General features: G+C 37.9%; 1 protein-coding gene across 1 annotated transcript in view; it reads right to left on the bottom strand.

The window, feature by feature from the left end:
• Positions 1–932: 932 nt before the first annotated feature.
• Positions 933–16,680, bottom strand: part of VCAN (versican) — a 107,053-nt gene continuing 91,305 nt past the window's right edge. The window contains exons 11-13 of the mRNA XM_034072719.1: positions 5,411–5,555; positions 4,086–4,268; positions 933–3,620 (exon numbers count right to left, since the gene is read on the bottom strand). Of these exons, the coding sequence (XP_033928610.1) occupies positions 3,490–3,620; positions 4,086–4,268; positions 5,411–5,555 (459 nt within the window). The 3' untranslated portion in view covers positions 933–3,489. The remainder of the gene's footprint in view (positions 3,621–4,085; positions 4,269–5,410; positions 5,556–16,680) is intronic.

Raw genomic sequence — 16,680 nt, 5'->3', positions numbered from 1 at the left:
GCAGACAAAACCACTGCTCTTCCAAATACAGAAAGTCAACATTTACCATGTGGTAAAAAGAAAACCTTCTTTTGCTGTTTGAAAAGCAATACTGGATTAAGTGGCCTGGCTTATTTCTACTCTGTGTCGTGCTAATCTCTGCAGGAGGTAAACCCTGTGCACTGAGGTTCATGCTGGGAAGTCAGATACTGTCAATATCTGAAGGGACAGGAAGGTTTTTGGAATAATAATAGCTACCCTGCAGAGATCTTCATGAGCATACAAAATGCAGCTGCTCTTACATAGCATTTTGAGCCCTCTGCACAAACCTCAGCCTGAGCCTTCATGGGACCAGATACTCCATGTGCTGCTGGCAACCCAAGATGTGCAGTGCACACCCAAACTTCTTTGAGATAATACTTTAATCACCAGCACCCCATCCCCTCTGAACCTTTCCACCTCTTCTTGTTTGTGTTGTTTCTGTATCCTTTTAAATGGCAGAGGGTGTGTTATTAAAGACAAAATGTTTAATTCTTACACAACAAAGGAAAACTACTACAGGAATGCCACTCTGATACTTGTTTTGCATGTAGTTGTAAAACACAGTTTAAACCTGACTCCTCTACATATACAAGGTAACTGGAAAATAGGTAAGAAAGAATTCTGTTTTAACTTGATAGGGAAGAAAGCAGAGCTGAGAAACACTCACTTAGAAAAACTGTATTTAAGGCTCTGCTTTTGTCTTCTATTCCTCTACTGCAGTCGGAACACGCTTCTTCATACCGGAGTCTGGAGATGCTCCATGTCCAGGAGTCAAGGTGCTCATTGTGGTGCATTATGCAGGGGATTGGTATTGGAACATTTGGGGTTTAGATTAGTATCAGAAAAAGTTTCCAGTGATAAACAGAGTTCCATTCTCTGTCTGAATAAAGAAGCATGGGTAACAGGTTTTCTTTTTTTTTGTTTGTTGTTTTTTTTTTTAATAAGGAATGTTGTCACTCCTATTTTATTATGAGTTATAGAAGGAGGTGAAAAAAATCAATATAAGCACTGTTTCTAACCTATTTAAAACTACAATCACAATGTTATCTGAATGCCTTACAACATTGTTTAAAATCCAACAAGTAGACAAGAAAACAACAAATCTATGCAGGGTTTTTTATACATATGGTGAGAAAGTTTGCAAAGTGTTAAAATATATTTTCTGGTCTGTATGTTTCTGGTACAGGGAAGTGATGTGTAGAATACTGTATATTTATGAAAGAGTCTTGACTTATACAAGCAATAATCAACTTCAAAACATACAATGTGTATCTTAAAATATCCCCTAGAGCTGCTTATATAAAGTCAAATGCAGCACCTACTAAAGTTCAGCCAGCTGACTCTCTTTAACTCCAGAGGGCACTTGATTAAGCCCATGATAATTGTGAAGTACCTGACAGTCTAATTGTAGTCATATGAAAAAAATCACATTGCATAGATTTAAACAGGAAGACATGCAATAACAAGACAAGTCACAGTATAGCAAAACCTTGTTTCTTTGGTGAAACAGAAGCAGATATAAAAGTTACAAAGATTTTAGACTTTCATTCACAAAAACCCCAGACATTCACATTATACACTATACAAGATAATAATATAAATAGACAAAAGTATTATGTGCATTGTTTGCGGGTGAGGGGTGGGGAATGAACCGGCCAACACAGTGAGCACTGCCACACTGTGGGCATAAGTGTTGAGTACACTCAATGGTGGTCACTGCAATTCCTTAAGAGATGTCATCTGAAACTGTAATTACTGTTCTCAATGACCGGTGGCAAGGTCACTCCATGGGCAGCTGTGCCTGGTGCAAACACTTACATGTTGGCCTGGTAAACCTCCCGCCTGTGTTCTGTATTTGCAATGTTATTTTAAAAGGTACATCCTAGGGAACTTACTGTTCTTTTATTCTCACTTTTTTTTTTTTTTTACTTTTTTTTTTACTTTTTTTTTTTTGTCCTGTGCCCAAAGGTGTGCAAGGCACTTTGCAGAAATAACAGTCCTTTCTGTGGAGAGGTCGTTTCAGACGTTATCTTCTACACTTACTGTACACATCCAAGTCAGTCATCAAGCTGACCAGGGTAAGAAGCCATAATAGAGAATTCCTACGTACACACTGCACCAGCTACAACCTATACTCTCTTTGTGCACACACATCTTTCTAGAAAGCCAAGATTCTGATTCTTCTGTGGGTCACACAAGTTTTCACCCATCCAACTGCAAACAAATGATCCTGTTTAGCAGGAATTTTGTTCTCCAGGGAAATAGCAGTTGAACTGAAAGTTGGTTCCAAAACTGGAGCTCATGGGCCAATACTGCACTAGTGAGCTCTTTGAATCTTCTTTGCATGGGTAAAAAAAATCCAATAAATTAAATCAGTATGGCTTACTTCATTTATTTATGTACGCTTCACAGCTGCAGCATTCATACACAAACATTCATTACTTTATAAAAAGATTAAAAAACTGGTTATATATACAAAATTATTTACTTTTTTATTTTTTGTTTGTTTTTACAAAAAAAAAAAATCCCCCAAACGCCAGGTCTATCTCCATTATAGAATGCAGAGACCTGTGATATAGACCTTGTGGTTAATGTCATGAAAGTAATTTCAAATATTTTTTTTCCCCATTTTTTCTTTCTTTAAAAAAAATGGCCCTGTTTGATGAAGTTAATGTATTAGCACTTGGATTTTTTACAGGCCCGCTTTGTCATACACAACTCCTCCATGCAGTCCTTTCTCATGAATGTTGAAGCTGGAATGGAGAGCAGGAAAATAAAAATGTTCCACATTGCAGTCCCTATTTCATGCTTCATGTCACTTCTATGTGCTCTACCTAAACTTTGCATCATGTGGACACAAACTGTACCTTGGATGGGAATTGGCACAGTCCCCATTTAAAAAAAAAAAAAAGATTAATTCATATCACTTGTGTGTTTATCTTCACCTGATAACAACAAATTTCAGTCAGTGAAGTTATTTCAACCATTTCCAGCCTAGGTAAACAACATAAAAACAATGTCATAAATGACTGAAGACCTCTGAGGCCGTTCTAACCATAAATATGCCTGAAATTAGTGTGACTTTTTATTTTATATACAAGATTTTAAAAACAACACACAATCAAACACATTAAAATCATCTTATTTACATTTTCATTGATGCTAAAATCGAGCTGTTTAAATATTGCAGAAGGCTGGTATATATCATAAAATGGTCCACACCAATGGCATATAGAAAACTAATATCTTTATAGGCTGGAAATGGTTTCCTTTTATCCCCATAAGCACTTCTCCTTTTTTTATTTTTTAGTTTTCTGATAAACACCATGTTTTTGTAAAATGCATTGTGAATACCGCAGTCCATAGTTTCAAAACAATTTGATAATACTCCTAATAGGTGATAGAAAAAGGCACAGAAAGTTATGACTTTGGCTGAAATGGTGGAGATCCCCATTCACCATTTCGCTCTCAGCGCCTTGAGTCCTGCCACGTCCTGATCCAGCGATGATAATGCTTTGATGAATTTGACAATGTTCCTTTTCCTGATGAAGAATGTTTATAGTAGTATTTCTTAGAGTAAGTCCTTTGGTACGTGGATGCTGCAACAAGAAGGAAGAAAAAAGGGAAATTAATTAAAAATTATTTAATTACTAAGAGCTGGCTACACTTCACATTATGGTTCTATTTATTATTGATTAATTTGAGGGTTAACAAATTATTGATACTATCATCACATTACAGATAGGAGAAACATCTCTCACACTTAGTTAGACCATGGTTGCAAAAAGAATTGCTAGTGTTACTAGAGACCTGTTGGTTTCAGGGGTTTTGCAAGAGTGTTGTTTACTGTAAAAGAATCTTAGTGGTTTCCGTAAAAACAAAAAAGGAACATTTTCCATTAGTTTTGGAGGCTCTATGTTTTTTCCTACAGCTAGAGTGAACAGTGCTGCAGTCATAGTGTCATGCCAGATTTGCACTTCTCTTAAAATATTATATTTGTTACTTATTAATCCTAAATTAGTCTGTTGCCTGATCCAGCACTGGTTTGATTTCAAAGAACTCACGATTCATGCAAGTAATTTTAGGCATATCCCATCTTCCATTTCCTTGACACCGAATGGTTGGAATATGACGCTGGATGAAACCATCTTTGCAGTGATATCTAATAAGGGAGTTGATCTCATAACGGGGTTTCATCTTCCCAAAGGTCTTTGCATTTTCCACAACAGGAGGCTGACCGCAAGCAACTGAAAGGAAGAGAAGGCATAACACAAAACATCAGTTTGTAAATGCACTTCTGAATATGGTACTGGCCTTTAAGCCCTGGCTAAGGGAGGATGTCGGGGAACCTCAGACTCCTCAGAAACACAGCCAAATAAGGATGGCAAGATCAGTCTTTTCTGTAGTTCTCCAATCTTGTAGACCAAATACAGTAATGACGAAAATTGGAAAACAGCGGATAGTATGGCTACCATTGCCTTTTTGATTTAAATTTCTGACATAAATTTGAGCCATAAAGGTTGGCATAGTCACACAAAGAAGTAATTTTCACTGAAAAGCTGAAAAATCTGAAAACTAGTGAAGTTACTACAGGCATTTAAAAGAAGAGTCTCCTTCTCAATAGCTCTCATGTCTTCCTCAACAATAGACTATTTAAAAAGCCCTTAGAACTGATGGATCCACCAAGGCTTACGGAACATGTTAACAAAATGTTGTAAATGGTAATTGGGAACAATGAAGCATGCACAAGATTTTGGCTGCATCCTTACTTTCCCATTGTGAAGAGATGGAGGCAATTCCTAAACTATTCTGTACAGCTCCTGGTGTCAGCCAGGTTTCCTGCTTCAGCTCTAACAGTGTATAAACCAATTGAGCTTTTCAGATTCCAGATGTGCCATTAATGAGGTGGTTTGGGAAAGGAGAAAGACAAAGATCAACGTTACTTGATGGGTCAAAAGTATTCACAGCTGAAGCTGAAAAGCTAACCACATACCAGTGGTCAGCAGCCTGCTCTGCCTGCCTGCCTACCAATCCTCTGCCTCCCAAAGGCTTTACAATGATGCCATTTGAGGAAAGAAGAGTTGGTAATATGTTCATGGTGTAGAAGTAAGGCAGGCCTGCCAGGTACATGAAGGCTTCTTTGTCTGAGATCTGTACCTAAGAAGAAATTTGCCTGGTTCTAATCAAGAGTTTCAACTGTGTACACTTTTGTGTCTGACTTATGAACAGATTAGATAGAGATGTAATGTGTGGACAGAAGATGACTTCGTGAGGCTAACTCAGTTGAGGGCTCACTGTACTGGTCACCAGAAATGAGCTAGAATTTATCATTTAACTTTGTAAAACTGTGATTTAAAGAATCACACTCTTGTTACTGGAAATTTTGTACCTGTTCCTTTCTTGCAGGTATAGGTGAGGTGATAATTGCATGGTACATCATTCCACTGCCCATTCTCATGCCATATTATAACAACACAGTCTTCTCCAGCGGAAAAGAAGCTGTCTGGCTGGTTTGGTCTCCAGTTCTCATATTGCTGCAGAAAAAAAGAAGCAGAGTTGTTATTCCAGGTGTTGGAGTGTGTTTACACTCTTTTTTACAGAAGAACACACATTACCTTTGGTGAAGAGCAGTCTCAATTGTTTGATTCAGGCTGTTAAGCATGAACTAAGCAAAACTAGATTTATCATATCATCCCACTCTTATTAACAGATTATCTCAATGGGAAAAAATATTCTGATCTAGCTTCTCATTTACCGTAAACTGATGTCAGGTGGACAAAATAAAGTGACACAATTCATGGCAAGAAAAATCTGATCCTAAGCATGTTGAAACATATTCTTTCCTACATAGACATGAAGCGGAATGCCAGGAAATGTGGTTAACAGCATATAACCCTCGTTATCCCACATCTCCCAAATGGTAAATTACAGGCTCTCAGACTCAGATTATTTATTCTCTGACCTCATTTAATGAAGTCATTCAATAGGATGACATGCAGAATTAAGTGTGAAGTAAGTATAGGTGTCAGAATATGCCCCCACATCACTGCAGATTGGTATTTCCATTAAAAAGACCTAGGTGGCAGACTGAGCATATACAGCAACCTTTCAGCTTTAGAAATGATGGTTCAAATTCTGTCCTCTGCCCTCTGTAGAAAAACTAGTTCCAGACATCTATGGATACATAGAAATAAAACCAGAAACTGGTGAATTAATTTTAGAAGTGGAAATATGATTGTTGGTATATGACCAGAAAAAAGAAATATAATAAAAATAACTTTCAAATGCCTGAAAATTATCTTAGAACTGCACCTGGGCCACAGATCTGGCATATCAACTTGGGCAGCTTGCTCATCAGGATCCAAGCTGGCTGCATACAGATCTGCACTTATTTAGCTCCACAGCGCTACAGCTTTCAGCCCTGCATCTGCCTAAAGATATGTCCCTACCAAAAGCTGTGGATGCCAGCTGCTTGCAAGCTGTGCACAGCTCCATGCACTGGCTAAACACACATATATTCTGCTGCAGAGTGCACTTTTTCAAGCATGGCTAAACTTGTCATTGCAGGGTCACTTTTGAATGAAAGTTAAGGAGGATTCAGTCTTTTTTAATCAAAAATAGAAACAAAGGGAGAGTCACATTGACTGAAAATCTATGCAGTGGTCCTTGGTAGGGGACATGCATCCTACTGTCCCTGCAGAGGTGCAATAATCTTTGTCCCACTTTGTGATTCATCTTGATCCCAAATGAAGCACAGAAATTTGAGATTTGCCTAACATTATGCAAAGAAAAGCAAGAGAAGATTTGGGAAACTATCCTTAGCAATTTTCCTTGGGATTTCTGTTGTGTCAGTCCAAGAAGAATTTAATGAAGGATAAAAATAGAATCTGAAAGAACTAAAATTCACATAAATGCCAGACATTAACCAGGCAGCTAGTCCCTTGTATGGTCAAAATGACACAGTTTCTGTAGTGCTTATATTTTCCTCAGTGCTTGCATCTTCCTATATAAAGCTGGCACATATAAATGTCATAAAAGTTTAGCTTTCTATTTTCTTAACTTTATGAAATAACCCCTATTCACTGCCTGGGCAAACATATTTTAGAAAGAAAGTTAACACACCCCACACAAGTAGTATTTACTTTGCAATGAATCAAAGTATGAAAAAACTGACTTAAATACTTAACCTTTTCCTACCAGGTGTCAACTTACCTATCACAGGTTTTTTATTGTCCAAGTAATTTAACAGTCATGGTGTAAATAAATTTGTTCTGCACCAATTTTATTACCTTTAATAAAACATCCCCATTTTTATGCAGAACCAGCTTAATTCAGTCTCTGCATTCCTACATTACATACTAACATAGAGTATAATATACTATAGTATAACATATATACTAACATAACATATGTTTATGTATAACATACATACTAACATAAGCTACAGTACATACTAACTAATTTACTCAAGTCCAGCATTCAGCATATGACATTAGCTTATAAATGAGAGTCTGAGTTTCTCAAGCACAGTAGCTAAATACCAAACATGTGAGTCAAATGGGATCAGTGGTGTGGGAGGCTTCCTGTAACATGTAGTGCAAAAAAAGAAAAGCAAGCTCTGTGAATATCTCCTGGGAAAGGGAGAAAGAAAAGCGGGAGGAAGGAATATGCCCATGCATGGAGTGTATTAATGTAACTTAGTGTGCTCCAAGACCCCTTTTCCAAAAGGGTATTTTGGAATGGTATCTGAGCCAAAGGTCTAGCACCTTTTTACAGCAGGTCTGGTTAAGGATGCAAAAAAAAGTTGCTCCACAGGGAAGTGGAGGAAGTCTGAAGTGTTGCAGAGGTAGTGTGAGCAGAAAGAAGTGATCACCTCTGAGTGCCCAACACAGCTGGAAAGATTTGCTAACCTCAGTCACGAGTGTAACGCATGGCTGGTTACATGGCTCAGATGATGGGCAGTAACTTCTTAAAATAAGGCAATCCAATTGCCTTCAAGAATATGCCCAGATGTAAAGACACCTAGAAAAATTAAAGAAAGCTAGTGGTAGAAAAGTTTAATCAATACCATCCCGACAGGAAACGAGAGACTTCAACAAGCATTGCAGCTGTTTCTGGTGGAAATGATACTAGAGAGCAGTTTGCTTCCACAGGGATCACAGTGTGTGAATGAAGGATATTTAATGGCTGTTGGGGGCGTGTGAGCTGAAGGTGCTCAGCAGCTTGCCAGCTCCCACTCTAAGCAAAATATTAGACTCCATATGCTCTTACTTGCCTTGGCATAATGACTACAAAATTTGTGTTTGCTCTGCTGGCAGGGCTGCTGTGTAATGGCAGAGGATTATATCTAGGCCCTGTGGTTTATTCAAGAATTTCTGATATCCTCCAGGGTGACTTGCTGTTACCTCACATCTGATACCGTTGTTGCACAGATTTATTTTGGCTGAATAACTCTGATATTGCTTGGGTTTAGTGCCAGAATTGCTTAGCAGAGGAAGTTCCAGACTGCTGAATTGCTTTCTCAGGTCTCCACCCAGCTCCTCTGTAGTTTTTCAATTCCTTATTTAGCCACTGATAACAGGATAATGATACAAAAATATTCTCACAGTTTGAGTGTAATAAGTTGCTAGACAAATAAACTAATATTTTGCTTTCCACTTACAGATTACATTTCTGCATGACCACAAGCATGATTCTGGTTTTCACTTAACCTAGTGTAAATCAGGGGTGGCTGCACTATCTCCAGTAAGTCTACATCAGCAAAAAATTAATGGGAAAGAACCAAGTCCCTTAGGTCACATAGTGATTTGTAGTGTTTGTTTACAAAGGTATCCCTTACAATCTCACATAGCAAATGTGCTAAGTGTAAAGCCTCCCCTACCCTTGCAATAAGTGCATTAAGCATCTAAGATACTCAGGTCATAATTATTCCACAGGGAAACACTCCTTAAAATATCCTGAATAAGGTGCCCTTTCCAAAATGTCTATGGCATTTAAGATCCTCATATTCCAATGTGTTACTGTCTTCTAGAAAAGCATATTCTACAAAAAGAAGGGAAAAAAGAACTTAAAAACCAAACAAACCTGAACGGTACATGTTACCAAGGAATTAAGATTACATCCAAAAAAGATCAGCCATATTCACAGACAAGCAAAAAACTTCTGATGTCGTTCCAGCCACCCTGCTGCTAAGTTATGTCTTCATGTGAGCTGTTATTGTCCCAGCAGACCAATGAAGCTGCATTAAAGAGTGCTGTGTTTGAATTTATACAGCTCAAGACACCCTTTTGCCAGCAGCCAAGCTTCAGTTAATAGCTTTATCAATACTCTCAGATGTATCATTCATAAAATGTGACTTACGTTTCTTAAAACCTGCGTAGATTCAAATGCTAAGTTAATACATGGAAGAAAAGATCCTAAAACCATTTTAGTCCTCAGCGGAAATACTTACACTAGGTGATCACACAGACAGACCTAAAAAGTATTGCTACCTTTGATTTTAAAGTAGCTTTACCGTTACTCATGTGAAGTTTTCCCTGAGATTAAAATGCAAAGCATTTCCAGACTGTTTTAGGACATATAAACCTAATAAGTACATGACTCAAAATGTGCTTCAAAGGAGGTCTGTCCCACTACACTTCTCTCCCCCAGCTATGAAGTGTACTTTTCTGAGGTGACTGTGAGGAGGGAAGTTCAAGGTAGTGCAGGGCAGTAATGGCTGGAAATGGCACACCAAAGGCTTAGGCAGACACCACTGCACCAAATACTCTGCTCAACTTTCAACATCCATGATGACAAAACACCAGTTTGGTGGGTTTTGTTGAAAAAAAGAAAAAAAAAAGAGGTTTCTGTGTAATCAGGTAAATGCAGGACCTAGCCTTGAGGACAGGATTTTGGTCTTTGCACATTCATTTGGTCCTTTTGGAAACACACCACTAGTCTGTCTTCCCATCATTTCAGGCTGAAAACTGGAGCTCCTGTTATGCTCTTTATGCCTTTAATTATACTGTAATAATTAGTTATTTTTTCTTGTTCTTTTTTTTCTGTTTTTTTTTTTTTTTTTTTTTTTTTTTTTTTACCAAAGCCCACCATTGGATTTACTTGCTCTAGCTTTCTCTGCTAAACAGCACTGAAAATTTTCCTGTAGAAAGAGAGTGGATGGTCCATGGATTGGTGCTGCAGCTGAGACGGGGTTCAGATCTTCAGGTTTCCTATGTGGCACTAGACAATACACTTGGCTGGCTAATTCCCAGCCTCTAAAACAGCAACAATTTATTCTCTTGCCTCACTGGAGGAGCTTCGATATGACGGTTACAAAAGCCCATGAGGGCATTTTATAAAGTTTCAGATTTTGGGGGAGGATTTCCTTACATGGCATTGAATTAACTCACAGCCATAATCTGCCAGTTGGGTGACAGGCTGACATTGCACATAAATTAAATCTAAGAAAGCCAGGGTTATAGCAAAAGCTCTAAGGCAGCTCACCTTCTTGGCTAGTCCCTAGCTTTTCTCATTCAGATGGTTGTCAGTCAAAATGAATGAGCATTGCCTTCCCATCATGAACAAGATCCTACCTTGTCTGAGATTTGTTGTTTTAATTTTCAGATAAGCAGCCTTATTTGAGGGACTCATTTCCTTATTAATGAGTAACCTGCTCAGCTCCTTCAGATGTTTGCACGACCAGGGTGAATCTGCGAGTAAACAGTGTCTTGGCTTTCCAACTCATTTGGAAATTTCAGCCATTGCTTTATCTCCAAAAGGCACACCAAGTGGCTGAGATCAATTGCCTGGATTTGGCTTTCCAAAATAGTCAACAAGCACTGTGTTTAAAGAAGCACAACAAAATAAACTACTGATGCAAACAAACCTTTACTGCTTGACCTCCTTATTGTTTAAAGGCCAATAACCTTTTGTACCTAACTAAAGATAGGAAATAATTTACTAGAAATATATCTATTTGAATTTCCAGGGTTAAGGGTTTCCTTGTGGGAAAAGGAAGCATGTTTTCAGCATGTTTAAATAAGCTTAAAGTACAAATCTGTCTTGGCACTTTTTGGCACTTGCTATTTCCAATGTGATTTTTATTTTCTTTCATTCTGGCTGCTTTCCTGTCTGATTGCTTCTTAATGCAAGACTAATGAGGCAAATAAAAAGAAAATGACCAAAACCCAAGGAAGGATGCAGGGACTGGCTGACTGAATTCTCTCTGTGCCACTTCATGTTAAAGTGAAGGAGCACATTTTTGCCTGATAATTATCACTAAATAAGCTGAAACTATGACTGCAAAGCTTACTGGCTATTGTCCTTCCCCTCACACCCTCCATATGAATAGGAGCGCATTTTTTCACAACAGGAGACAATTTCCTAGAAACCTTTACAAGGAAAGCCCCTAAAGAAGTCCCTCATATGGAGGTTCTGTTATAATTAGACAGCTCAGCTAAAAATTATATCTCATTTCCAGTAAGTCCTGGCAATTACCCAGCTTTATAGGTTGGCTGAACTACAAGATCAGCACAAGGTTACAGTGAGTATATGGATCAGTTCAGAACACCCTAGTTTGTGGCTTATCCTGTTATACAGCACCAATTCTGTTACCTGAGACACTCATGGGAAGTTTGAAAGGGATTGCATTTCCTTTCAATACAAAAAACCTCAGACAGATTACTGTGAAGATTTGGCAATGTCTGAAATACTTCCATTATGTTCACCTAGGATGTAAACGTGTTTATACTTTGGGAAAGACAAGAAACTACCTTACAGCATAAGCTCTGCTTCACTTAATTTCACTCCAGCCCTTCAAAGGGTTTTTCTGTTTAATTTTATGAATAGCAGCAGTCTGACAGAACTCATCAGAAGTATTCATGAGGTTGAAAACTTCATTCAGTGAATGTTTAAGCACATATCTTGCTTTGAAGACATACGTAGTGCCCTAAACACTGTAGGGTAGATCACATGCACCATACAGATACATGACAAAATAACTTGTCATGTCAGGAGGGACCAAGCTAAATGTGTTGGTAAATCTTTGCTGGGAGAGATTTTAGTCTGTTTGAAGACAACTGCTATCTTTAAACTTATGTAGAAGTACACACATATGTAGAAGTACACACAAAAGCCACATCTCATGAACCTGATATTTTTTGGATCATAGTTGAATGTCTCCCCTCGAGCCCTTAATCTGAGCTTTATTTGCATGAGATTTGAGAAGCTGACAGGATTTGGATGAGGCAGGCACCCAGCACACTGTGAGCAAGACAAACTTCCAGAAGGACCTTTGCTAACAACCTTTGCGAAAGATTTCATTTGAAAGAGTTTTTTTGTAACAGAGCAGTGGGATTTATCAAAAAACTCTTTGGTTTCCTATGCAATAGGTGGTGGGAAAAAAATAGACTTTGAGTAACATAAACTCATTTATATCTATGAATATCCACAAGCACTGACTGCAGATTGAATAAGCAGTAACATCTAAGGAAAAATAAATTTGGGTAAGAAATTTAAAGAACACAAACAACACAAGTGAAACAGGCTATCTGATGGAGCTGAAATATAAAAGCAGTATCAATCCCACATTTGGGTAGAGTTGATGGTGTTATGGAGTAGATGACTTTTTGTCATTAATTTAAAATAATACCGCAGTACGGTTTCTCTGTAAGACCACTAGGTACGGCAGGAAACACCCACTAGATGGCAATGTCTACTCACTTCTGAGCCCAGCTACTAACGTCGAGCTGTTTAAAAAATAATAATTATTCAGAAAATTTGCCTTTTATTAACTCTTTAAAAGCAAATTGAAGCCAGTGGACACAACTCTATTCACTTGTATCCACCCTGTACCAACTCAGTGTAAAAACTTCCATCATCACACACAGTACAGTTCAGTTCTGCGGTTATACTGTGTGTGCTTGGCTGTCAGAAGGCATCGTCGCACAGAGACTGAAAAATGAGTGACAAAAAGCTGGTGAAATTCTCTTGCTAATGGGCAGGTGTTTTACTGTGGAAGCAAAGAATTGTAGAGTGTTAAGTTTTGGTTGGTATCATACATACCAAAATCACACTAACATAGTTACGTACTACCAACATGATGGAAATTGTGTTGGGGTGTGACTTATTCTTTTTGTGCACAACTACCAAGAGAGCCACTGAAAAAGGGAAAATCCTGCACTTTGTCATTTATGTCAACAGTTACCGTAAGTTTGAAGCTGTCCAAGAGATTTAGCCCAGAGCCAACCATAATGAGGCTCTGAAGTAACTGTTGACCTTCCTGGTAAAAATGAGACAAAACCCCACTTTGTCCAAGAGGCTCTCCTTACTGCCTGTGACATACTGAACTAAAAGTATACCTGCTGTTAATAATGTTATATAGTTCTCCATTTAAATGCAGGTCAAACGAGCATCTTACAAAGAGGCTATAATGACTGACTGCAGCACAAAACCAAAAAGGTTGGTAAATTTAAAATCTCCTTCTCCAAGGATCCTGTGGGACATGGGCACAATGAGCTTTTTGTTTGCAGCTGACTACAGTACTTTTTAGTTTGTTTGCTTTATTTAACTCTCAGAGGCAGGCCCCTTCCCTATAACACTACATGCCTTTTGAAGGTTTTTGTGTTCAATAAAGTTACTCTTTCTGAGAGGGGTGAAATTACATATTTGCTCGAGTTAAAGCATTTTGATTCACTGACCAATGCAGGAAAAGAGAGGTCTTTATTTTTTGCCACAATTAAATATTAAACTTCTGTTTTGTTTTCCTCTTGGTTTTGTTGTTTGGGGTTTTTTTGTTTTTTGGGGTTTTTTTTTGTTGTTGTTTTTTTTTTTAATGTAACTGCCTAACACTGACAACCTGAGGTCTAGAATTGCAAAACACAAAGCATAAACATTTCTATGCTGAACGGAATTAAAACTAACATAGAGTCTCTGACAGTTTTAAAAGTGGCAATATGACCCATTACTTTCCTAGCTGGTAGCATTCTCCAAGTGACAGACAATCTGGCCACAGACACTAGCCAGCTCCTTATTACAGCACTAATCTTATGTAATGGGAGTGAGCTCACCGCCCTACAAAGCACTAATTATCAACAGCATTTTCCAAAGGATATGAATAACTCCCCTTGTGAGACAGAGGCCCAAGGCACAACCCCAAGTAGCTGTATGTGTTTAATCCATAACATGAATAGCTCCAAAGGACTCCTTTACCGGCTGTGCCTCCTTCACAAGGGTCCTTAACAGTGAAACACCAACAATCCAAATACAATGGAGAAGCTGCCAAAAGCAACACCACATTTTTTCTATTTGGATGGGTGTGCTTTACAGCTGTAAAAGTTACTATTCACAGAACTAAATTAATTATTTAAATTCAATTTCCTAAGATATTTTCAAATGTCACATTCTGTTCACTCTGCCTTTGATCAAGCCAATTACTAAATGTCTCTACTGATAGTGTAAATTTTGCTATTTTGTAGTCTGAGTTACATCAAATTGAAAATCTACAAAGATCCAGGGAGGCATGGACAAATTCCTCTTTTCACATAATTGTGTGAAGATTTAGGCTTTGCTTTCTTTTCCTATATCACTGTGATTTTCCCAAAGTACTTGCTTTTATTGCTTAAAACTTTGCATAATTATAGGATGAAAACTGTGATACATCCTTGAAATGTTTTTCAATATCACAGAAATGCTGAGAGAAAAGTCTACAGAAAAGTGTAAGTACAATTTTGATTTTGTTATTTTTTTAATGTAAATAAAGTCTTACATATATCCATTTTTATTCTTGTGTAGACTGTAAATCAGAGGAAAACTAATGCTTTCTCACACAAAATGCCAGCAGAATGGCCCAGAAACTACACTACAACAGAAAAAAGGAGATCCAACAAAACATATCCTTTAAAATGCTATATTAATTTCTTCTGCCTTTTGCATCTGTCAGTGTAATCATACTTGAAAGGTCTTGAGCAGAAATTATCTTGATTTTCAGGAAGTAATGAAGAATGAAGCTCTAAAAATGTTGGGATGCTGTGAGTTCTCTGAACACACTTTAGTACCTGCTCTCACTACCTTCACCTTTAAGATAGATTACCTGAAGCTAATGATTAGGCACATATGCTAAAGTCTGTAGCTTACAAATTCCCCTCCTACTGCAGTCTTGGATGTTGCTGGCATTCCCAGTCCATGCCTGTGGCAGTGGCCCCTAAACTCTCATTCTCGCTGAACTTGCACAAGTGAGGATCTAGGATTCCTAAATCTTAATGAATTCTAGCATTCACTTTTTACGTTGTACTGACACAGCTGCAATCAGCTCTTTTCCTTTCATATAGAAAGGGAACTGTTGCTGCTGCCAAAGTGCTTTTCATGTGGTTCATCAACATGAATCCACCTCTCCCAACACCGGAAGCACTAAAAAATAATTTCTTTCAAAACCAGAAAAAAATAAAAGGAAAAAAAAAAAGGGGGGGGGTCTGGGGGGGGGTGAAAGAAAAAAGAGAGAGGGGGCAGGAACACATTGTAGATGAGAAAAGACTGTTTTATGCTATAGGGATACAGTACAGCAAATCATAACAAATTAATTTCATATGGGTGGCCAGCAATGGATTCCACAGTTTAGCATAATTATAGCTTATTTTGTTCTGCATATTGGACAAGGTAGCCTAAGCTTAGCCAAGGAGCTCCTTTGAAGAAGCGCTCTGACCTTACCCAAGAAGCTCTCAATTTGTTGGTTTTTTTTTTTAAATAAATTTCAAAAAAGACAAATATAATCAAATTGGCCTGGCCAATAAAATTAAATGAAATTAAATATCAGTTACCTGGAAAGTAATTTGTTTATTGAAAAGTAGCACCTGGACTGACTTCAGGACATGAGAGGTATGACAGAGCTACTTTGTTCATGCTACTTTGCACTTTTCAACCCCAGTTTGTGTCTGGGTGCAGCATGCTGAAAAGGTGTCATTTACCAGGAGATGGTGAGACTTTATCTGAACAACTCAATTCATTGCATAAGATGCTGCTAATTTGCCTGAAAGGCAGGAAAATCCTTAGCAGTTTTAAATTAAAAAACACTTTACAATTAAGAAATTGATCTGCCAAATTCCCCTAAAAGCACACGGATAACTGCATCAAACACTGCAGTGTGGTAGACCAAAAAGTCTTCTCAAGTTCTTCTTGCAGGAACAGAGCCTACAGTACTATGATTCAGGAGTATGCCCATTTCTATTTTGTTAGGAAAATTTTCCTTTTTTTAATAGTTCCTTTTAGGAAAAACAGGTACAGAGATATGAACAAATGTCATGTGGACCAAAAAGTTTCAAATAGAACGCATTGCATTACCACTGAATCTGATTGCACTTGCTTCATTATTCAAGACACCAATATTTTCCTTGAGGAAGTCTGAGAATCAGAGCATGTATTTACAAGATCATTCTTCATTTATTCCAAGACTTGCTTACTGCCAATATTTTTGCAAGTTAAACATGAATTCCAGTTGACACATGAAAACCATGCAGGAGTAGAGGGGTTTTTGATTGCTTCTACTTTTGATGAATTGCTAACAGCCAGATTTTCTATAGAAAAAATAATGTCAAAAGACGAAAAGTGGCTGACTGCAGTTCCACTATAGTCACTAGTCCACTATAGTCCACTACAAGGCACCTGATATGATTGCCTGTTTTCAGT

The sequence above is a fragment of the Melopsittacus undulatus genome, chromosome Z (assembly GCF_012275295.1).
Source record: "Melopsittacus undulatus isolate bMelUnd1 chromosome Z, bMelUnd1.mat.Z, whole genome shotgun sequence".
In the NCBI taxonomy this organism is placed as follows: Eukaryota; Metazoa; Chordata; class Aves; order Psittaciformes; family Psittaculidae; genus Melopsittacus; species Melopsittacus undulatus.
Note: the sequence above shows the minus strand (reverse complement) of the source record. Positions and strands in the feature narration are given on the sequence as shown.